Raw genomic sequence first — 8,950 nt, 5'->3', positions numbered from 1 at the left:
TTTTATTTTATTTTTTTAATGTATAGTTTTTATATTTTTTTATGTCGTTTTTAGGATTTATGTATATATAATTTTTTATATATATATATAATTTATATATTTTTTTTATGTATAATTTTTTAATATATAATTTTATATTTTTTAATATGTCGTTTTTATGATATATGTATGTATGTAATTTATATATTTTTTGAAATTTATAATTTTTTTAATATATAATTTTATATTTTTTTATATATCGTTTTTATGATTTATATATATACATTTTTATATATATTTATATATTTTTTGAAATGTATATATTTTTTTCTTTTTAAGTATATATAGGTTTAGATTATTTGTATATATAATTTATAATTGTTTTGAAATATATAATTTATATCTAAGTTTTTTTTCAGTGTAAACTTCACAATTTCCTCATCCAGAGGATGACACTTTGTGTTTGTAAATCTTTAATCAAACATTAATTGATTAGAAGATAAATTGTTTATCAATAAACTTAGATAATCAGCTTTTTTCTCATTATCAATATATGATTCTAACTTTTTAAACATGACTTTATTAGAGTGGAAACTTTACAGCATTGTGGGGCTTTTTTTTTGTTTGTTTTTACATGAAATCCAAAAATTTTCATGATGAATTTATTGATTTGAAGACGAGAAGAAACAAAAACATGTGAGTTGCTTTAATATTGTTGAATCGTTTTCAATGTTTGGATCCTTGAGTGACGAATCCTTCAAATCCTCAACCTGAAACAAAGCAGAGAGGATGGAGGCCTTTATTTTGACAGTCACCGTAATAACAATCCACCTTGGTGGTTTTATTTTGACAGTCACCGTAATAACAATCCAACTTTGTGGTTTTATTTTGACAGTCACTGTAATAAGAATCCAACTTGGTGGTTTTATTTTGACAGTCACCGTAATAACAATCCAACTTGGTGGTTTTATTTTGACAGTCACTGTAATAACAATCCAACTTGGTGGTTTTATTTTGACAGTCGCTGTAATAACAATCCAGTTAGGTGGTTTTATTTTGAAAGTCACCGTAATAACAATCCAACTTGGTGGTTTTATTTTGACAGTCACCGTATTAACAATCCAACTTGGTGGTTTTATTTTGACAGTCACCATCATAACAATCCAACTTGGTAGTTTTATTTTCACAGTCACCATCATAACAATCCAAATTGGTGGTTTTATTTTGACAGTCACCATCACAACAATCCAACTTGGAAGTTTTATTTTGACAGTCACCATCATAACAATCCAACTTGGTGGTTTTATTTTGACAGTCACCATCATAACAATCCAACTTGGTAGTTTTATTTTGACAGTCACCATCATAACAATCCAAATTGATGGTTTTATTTTGACAGTCGCCATCATAACAATCCAAATTGGTGGTTTTATTTTGACAGTCACCATCATAACAATCCAACTTGGTGGTGTTTCTGCTGTTGCCATGTAAACAGACACAGTTTTCAAAACGTCGCCATGTAAACACACCAGGAAAACTCGAAACTGAGCAGAAGTAAAAACTATAAAACTTTTCCTCCTGAGATCAAAGGGTACCAGAATCTCCTCCATACCTTCGACGGAGAGGTTGATGAAATGTCCCATGGCCGTCTCCTGGGGACAGTCGGCCCGACACTGGAAGCGTCCTGCGTCCTCGTCCCGGACCTCCAGGATCTCCGTCACCACCTGGCGGCGCCGCTCGTTCCCGCCGTGCTCCGTCTCGTTGACGGTGGTGAAGAACCTGCGGGGGTCGAGGAGTTCTACGGGCCGCGGGTCGTGTTTGTGCCAGGCGGCGTGCAGGACGGCGCACTGCAGGGGGGCGTAGTGCGTCTCGCAGGACAGCAGGACGGACGAGCCTCTGAGGACCCTGAGGGACACCGCAGGGTAGAAGACCTCTACGGTGGCTGGAGGGGGACAAACAACCAGCTGCTGGGGGTTCTGCCGGGAGAACCAATGGACTGGTTCTGATCTGTTCTGTTCTGTTCTGTTCTGGTTCTGCTGGTTCTGTTCTGTTCTGTTCTGGTTCTGTTCTGTTCTGCTCTGGTTCTGCTCTGGTTCTGCTCTGCTCTGGTTATGTTCTGCTCTGGTTATGTTCTGGTTCTGTTCTGTTCTTTTCTGGTTCTGTTCTGGTTCTGCTCTGGTTCTGCTCTGCTCTGGTTATGTTCTGCTCTGGTTATGTTCTGGTTCTGTTCTGTTCTTTTCTGGTTCTGTTCTGGTTCTGCTCTGGTTCTGCTCTGCTCTGGTTATGTTCTGCTCTGGTTATGTTCTGGTTCTGTTCTGTTCTTTTCTGGTTCTGTTCTGGTTCTGCTCTGGTTCTGCTCTGGTTCTGTTCTGGTTCTGTTCTGCTCTGCTCTGGTTCTGCTCTGGTTCTGTTCTGGTTCTGCTCTGGTCTCCTCGGCTCCACTGAGCGTTGTCACTAGTTAGACATTTTAGCTTTTCAATTTCTTTCATTTTTTTTTTTATTTTAAGAAAATTTTCCAAAATGACGTTTTAGTTAAAAAATATATTTTTTTCGAAGATGACTTTTTTTACAATATATTTCTTTTTTTAAAAGAACATTTTCCAAAATGACATTTTAGTTTTACACTTTATTTTTTAAAAAAAATTTTTTAATGACATTTTAGTTTTACAGTTTACTTTTTTGTAAATAAAATTTTCAAAAAGAACATTTTAGTTAAAAAAAATATTTTTTTCAAAAATGACTTGTTTTACAACATATTTCTTTTTTTTTTTAAAGAAAATTTTCAAAAATGACATTTTAGTTTTACAGTTTACTTTTTTTTTTTAATGAAATTTTTGTTTTACAGTATATTTATTTAAAAAAAAAAAGAGAAGAAAATGATTGAAAAGGACATTTTTGTGCATTGCTTTTACATTTATAACAGAAAACTTTTTGAAGCATTATGCACATTTTAATGATTGTACTTATTTAAAAGTATTAAAAGAAGGAAAAACATCCGATGTTATAAAATATTCCAGGTTATTCAATACTGTAATTTTCATGGTATTTTACTATCCTTACATCATGTAAATACTCAACACTCCTCACGACTGCACTCTTTGAGTACTTGCTCATATTTTGTTGTTATTTGTTGTTGTTTACTGTACAGAGTTCACAGTTTCCTGACTTCTGGTTGAACCTGTTTTCTCGTCTCGTCCTGATGAATCAAACTGGAGCGACTCTTTACTGTTAGAACAACTTTCACTCTTCACCTTCGGCTTCTTGTTCTTTCACTTTGTGTTTTTTATTTTTTCCTCCTCACTCAGAATCAAAGATTAAAACGTTTCCTCACCGTTGTCCAGAGCGGACGAGACGCCGGCCGTCACCACCAGAACCACCAGAACCTTCAGAACCGCCGGGCCGGTGAGGCGAGTCATGGTACCGTCCAACGCCGTGAGACGACTGGAGGACGGCGGAAGACGCCACAGTAGAAGACGAACGGTGTGTGTGTGTGTGTGTGGGTGGAGGATGTGTGTCTCGTCTGACCACCAGAAGTCACAGGTGCTTTTTTTGGTTTTTCCGTCCTGCTCGTTTCCACGTCGCTCACAAGACACACACAACTTTCTTCAAGCTTTTCACTCTGTTTCCTTTCAGTTAGAAGATGTTGGAACTTTTCTATTTATTACTTGTGACGTTTGTCTACTAACTCCCGTTCCGCCAGATTCCCTCTGCAGCGGTGACATAGAAGTTCTCTCATAACCTTTTAAGGTTAAACTTTGTTCTTCTTTGTTTTGGTTCAGACGACGTGTGATTATAAACTTTCTATAGTTTCACAAAACCAAACAATTATGACAGAAAGTGACGACAATCTGGACTTTGAGTCCATTTTAATGAAACATTCTGATGCAAAATACAGTGAAATGTACAAAAAAAAACTACTTTTGTAGCTGCTAGATTAGATGGTAAAATGTAATGTAATACAATGTAATATAATATATAATATAATGTAATGTAATGTAATACAATATAATGTAATGTAATGTATACAATATAATGGAATATAATATAATATAATAATATAATGTAATATAATATAGTGTAATGTAATGTAATGTAATACAATATAATATAATGTAATGTAATGTAATACAATGTAATACAATATAATACAATGTAATGTAATGTAATGTAATATAATAATATATAATATAATACAATATAATGTAATATAATATGACTTTTTTGATCAGAAGCATCGGCTCTGTCCAAAACGTAAAGCGAAAAAATTTACAACAAAAAACTATATAAAATATGTCCAAATACACTTTGTGTGTTCAGATGTGGATAAAGTAAATTATAAAAATCTGATTACATTTTTTTTTTTTAAATCATATTTTTGAGAATGAACTTGTGAGAGAATAAAACGCGTCCTTCACTGGAGGATTTAAACTGTGAAACGACCGTTGGTGGTTAAGTTTGTGAGCGTTTTTAACAGTTTTAAGCTGCATTTAGTGACAAAGTAGGAATTTTGCGACTTCGTGTCGTGGCCACATGTGACCACTGGAGGGCGCTGCTTCTCTCTTTAGTCTTGGCATGTTGGTCTCTGAAGCTGCCAATTTGTTATTTTCTATCTTTTTCAACAGAGGACAAATAAAAATAATAATAAAAAAAATCACATTTCTGGGGAAGGAAAATCATTTGTTTGGTTTAAAACAGACATCAATTCAGTTTATTTGCTGTATTTGACACGAAGTCAGTGGGTGAGGCTGATGAATGGGTGAGGCTGGTGAGTGGGTGAGGGGCTCCAGTGACCTGGTCCAGTTAAAGACAAGGTCTCCAGGACCAGGAATCTGCTGACTAACGTCCACATGAGCACTGGGATTGTTCACATATTTGCAAAGTTGCACGACGGAGGAGAAAAGATCTTCCGTCTCTTCATTCCCACACATTCTCATTCTTACCCCAATTCTGTTAACGGGACTTCTGGGTCACATGATCCAAATTAATGTTTTTACTCTTTGATTTAAAAAAAAAAAAAAAAAAAGAGAGAGAGAGAATTAAAGACAGGCCATGGAAAAAAGATATGCAATCTCACCCAAACAGGATAAAACCAGTTTTGGTCAGAAATAAAGTGGAGCCTCGTCGTTCTCTGTCAATGCCAGTTTATTTTTATGAAGATACATCCTCTGTCGGGAAGCGGGGGATAAATCATGGCCGACAGTCTGAGACACTCGTCTTCGGGTCGCCTGAAATAAACAAGGTCACAGTTTTGTTTGGGTTTGTCGAAAGTCATTTTAGGATTTTCGCATTTTTCCGTCTCTTCATTCACATTAATCTGTTAAAGTGTCCCTGGATCATCATGATGTGGACGATACTGTGTGTTTGAAACATTCTGAAGGACTAATGATAATCATTTTTAATTCAAATTATATGATAGGAATTTAACTGTCACATCAAAGTGAAACGGCCCTGACTTGCTTTAATTCCTTGCTTCTGATGTACATCTTTTGTTTCTTTATCTCAACTAATTGATGTGACGACAAACAAGCTATTTGGTTTTGAACGTCCTTCAGGGCGACTCAGCCTTATCTAAAGTGCCTTTCAGTATCACGACCACATGCGGTTTCTTTGAAGTCAAGAACAAAGGAATCGGACTCAAAGCCGCAGAGGAAGACGACACTATGATCTTGCTCCTCACTGTATTTCCCTTCGGTTTTGTGTTCTTATGGAAAATGGAGTAGAAAACTCAGAATTGACGAGGAACCCGTCGTCTTTTCCCGTCTCCTCGGTTTGGGCCGAAGCCTTTCCAGGGTTCGCGTCAGTGAGTCGTCCTCGACGGCAGGAGTCACGGAGACTCGGTTATGTAACTTGTGTAAATCCACCTCAGGTCTTTTCACTCAGCACTCTGTCCTTTTCTTCACCGGCCGGCCGGAGGAGCGAAAACATAGACATGCATTCGAGCCCTCTGATTGGCTGGTCGGTAGAGTTCACTCACCGGCGCCAGTTGGCTGAACCAACAGAAATATAGTCGTATGTTTATTTAGAAGCGATTTGGTCAACCAACGATGACTAAAGGAGAAGATAAAGACATTTGGTTGCAACATTTGGTTGATCTAGGAATCCTGCGCCCCTGTGTGATTTTTCAGGTAGATAACAGGTACTAGCCTAGCATGCTAGCTGGCGCGCTAACAAAGTTTGTTCGACTGAGCTGATGTTTGAGGGATGGCCAGCGTCACAGAGGTCCCGCCCACTTTTCCCCTTATTTATGATCTTTTATCTCTGGAAACCAGAAAAATAAGGGTTTGGGTGAGGTGGTGGCCTGTAGACCACAAGCTACATTAGAGTTTAGTTGACTTTCAAAATAACGCCCCCCCCCCCCCCCCCCCCCCCCCCAAAAAAAAAACAAATTTTTCAAAATAAAAGTACATTTTTATTTAAAACCTTCAAAATGCATATTTGATCAATACTTAGATGGACCAGAGGCCCTGATTGGAGTCCAGAGTGCGAGGTCCCGATTAATTAACACTTACATTCTGCTCACAAGCTCTTAACTTTGTAAAATACTGTCATTAAACAGCAGAGCCTGAAGGGAGCGCTATGCCACTAAAATGGAAACCTTCTGCTAACGAGTCACAGGAAAGACTGGATTTCCACGAATACGATATGACGTTCATCTTCCAAGTGTGTAACGGTACATGTTGTTACACACAGTCGATCATCTTATCATAACGTACACCAGTTATTTATCAGGAAATAGCCTCTGAAGATTATTCAACTATCTCAGAAAAGCAGAAACAAGGAACAGTTCTGCCATGATGTCCCATCACGTTACGTTTCTGGCAGATTAGACCAGGCATTAGCTTGTTAAATAGTGGTAGCGTCATTTATGTCAACGGCAGCCTGGCGGTTCTGCTTTTACTGCACAGAATGATGCATATACAGTATTTGTCCTTCATCCCAGACCGACACCGACGGTGAAATTCTGTCTGCGCTGCTTGTTGTCATCAGAAATTGCACCAGGGGAAAACCCTTCAGCCACACTCTGTACGGAACACTGACCGTGTGGGGACGGTCCATACTGAAATCCTATTGCATGATTTACTTGACCTTCTCAGAATGACAGTCTTTACTACGTAGAGTTAAAAGTAGGGGCTTTGCCAAAATGTCATTTTGCCATCTTGGACAAGTGAATCAAGTTAAATCAGATTATTTTTTCCTCACGTGGAGTGAAGAAAGTCTTTGTCACTGCACTTCAAGGAAGTGGCTTGCAGAAACCATGCGACCGAACCGGAACATAGTTATAGTTTAAAAATAACCGCTGGGAAATCAACACACCTTCCCCCGAGAGGCTGAATAGACGGGACTAATTGTGCACGCCTGACAGTAAAAACAAAGTGACTGACCCAGTGTGGCATGCAGAGTCCAGAGCAGGTCTGTAATGACAAAGATCGTCTGGGATTATATTTTGCAATCGTACGGAAATTTAATTAAATTTTTTTAAATACCATACATCCTTTATTTGATAAGTGTTATTTTCCACATTTACAACAAGAAGCTCCAGTAAAGTGAATATCTAATCCCCAAAAACATCAGTTTCAGGTGATCTGCATCCAATTCTGAATCCAAAACCCCCCCGACGAGTTTCTCCGCCAACTTTGTTGCTTGTGTCACAGTTTGAAAAGATGTTTTCTCAACTCTCTGCTGTATCAAACCGAACATTCATCAGGCTCTCATTAAACCCCTCGAGGCCTGGACCACTACATCCCGACGACCGGTCACGGCAGGTTCAAAAACAACCGTTCGCCTCCGCCCCGACTTCGAGCCTGTCAGGTTTTATTGCCACGTTGGGTTTGCGGTTATGTAAATTGCTGTTTGCTGAGGACCAGTTGAACAGGTGCTCCTCCCAATGCCACGTTTATACAAACTCCAAGGATGGTAATCCTTAGAAAATGTCACGAAGTCCAGTACGTGACGATATGCGAAGGCTAAACATTGTGGGGAACCACCTCCACACAACCTGTGTGTCAACGCTGCATCACCTCCACCAGCCTTACTTGCTGGTATTGGTGCTTCTCTCTCCCAGACAGTAATCAAAACAACCTGAACAAAGTTTGTTCACTGAATTCACCTAAAGTGGGGAGATGCAATTTCTTGGGAGGAGGAGTTGCTGAGATTTGTATCCCGACCTTTACTCAATGTTCCAAGAGTCAAACTCAAACAGAACCAAATGTACCGTGTGCAAACATTCTCACAAAAACGCATCTCTTTGACATTTGGAAAGCAAATTATGCTACGCGTGTATTTGTGGTGTGTGTATATGTATTTATATAACAGCCCAAATCTGGTATTTTTTTCAGCACACAACATAACAAGATATGTGTGTTTTTTCATTCAATTCAAATTGTAGTCATGATTGTCATATCTATTTCTAGTGTTTTGTCAAAATGTGGTCCCATAGGGTGTAAACTGCTGTGGCCACTGCTCCTTCACATTTGAAGTTTGTGGTTGTAAGGACCCTCCATCAGTGCAACACTTTAAAGGTGCGGTGCAATGGAACCATTTTTTTGTTTATATCACTGAATAATGATGATAATAATAATAACTTTATTTATATCACACTTTTCAGAACACATGTTGCAAAAAATGCTTTACGGCAAAAAGACAAACAAAAAAGACAGGCGAGACAGAGGAGACCAGCAATCAAACAGAAAGACCAGCGGTCATCAAATAGATGGAAAATTATAGACAAAAATGTATATTATTATTATTATTATTATTGGCAACAAAACACCACTGGCCCGGTGGCTTAAAGAGAGCGATCATAAATAGATAAAAGGGGCATAATCTTATTAAAAATGGAGGTTTTGATTAAAAGCGAGTCTATAAAACTGTGTTTTTAAGAGATTTAAAAGAATTCTGCAAGCCTTATCTCCTCTGGCAGGTCAAGACATCTTCCATTTCACGATTTCTTCTCAACAATCACTGTGACTGT

At 38.0% G+C, this 8,950-nt stretch overlaps 1 protein-coding gene across 1 annotated transcript; it reads right to left on the bottom strand.

The window, feature by feature from the left end:
- Nucleotides 1-744: 744 nt before the first annotated feature.
- Nucleotides 745-3,445, bottom strand: LOC308148435 (uncharacterized protein; the record flags this gene model as incomplete). The annotated part of the gene is made up of 3 exons (XM_080521901.1): nucleotides 3,311-3,445; nucleotides 1,592-1,921; nucleotides 745-749 (listed from the first exon to the last, which is right to left on the bottom strand). Exons 1-3 carry the CDS (start codon nucleotides 3,393-3,395, stop codon nucleotides 745-747), a joined length of 420 nt encoding a protein of 139 aa, XP_080378027.1. The 5' UTR covers nucleotides 3,396-3,445.
- Nucleotides 3,446-8,950: the final 5,505 nt, after the last annotated feature.

The sequence above is a fragment of the Blennius ocellaris genome, assembly GCF_963422515.1.
Source record: "Blennius ocellaris genome assembly, contig: SCAFFOLD_134, whole genome shotgun sequence".
NCBI lineage: Eukaryota > Metazoa > Chordata > Actinopteri > Blenniiformes > Blenniidae > Blennius > Blennius ocellaris.
The sequence above is the reverse complement of the archived record's forward strand: the minus strand, read 5'-3'. Positions and strand labels throughout refer to the sequence as shown.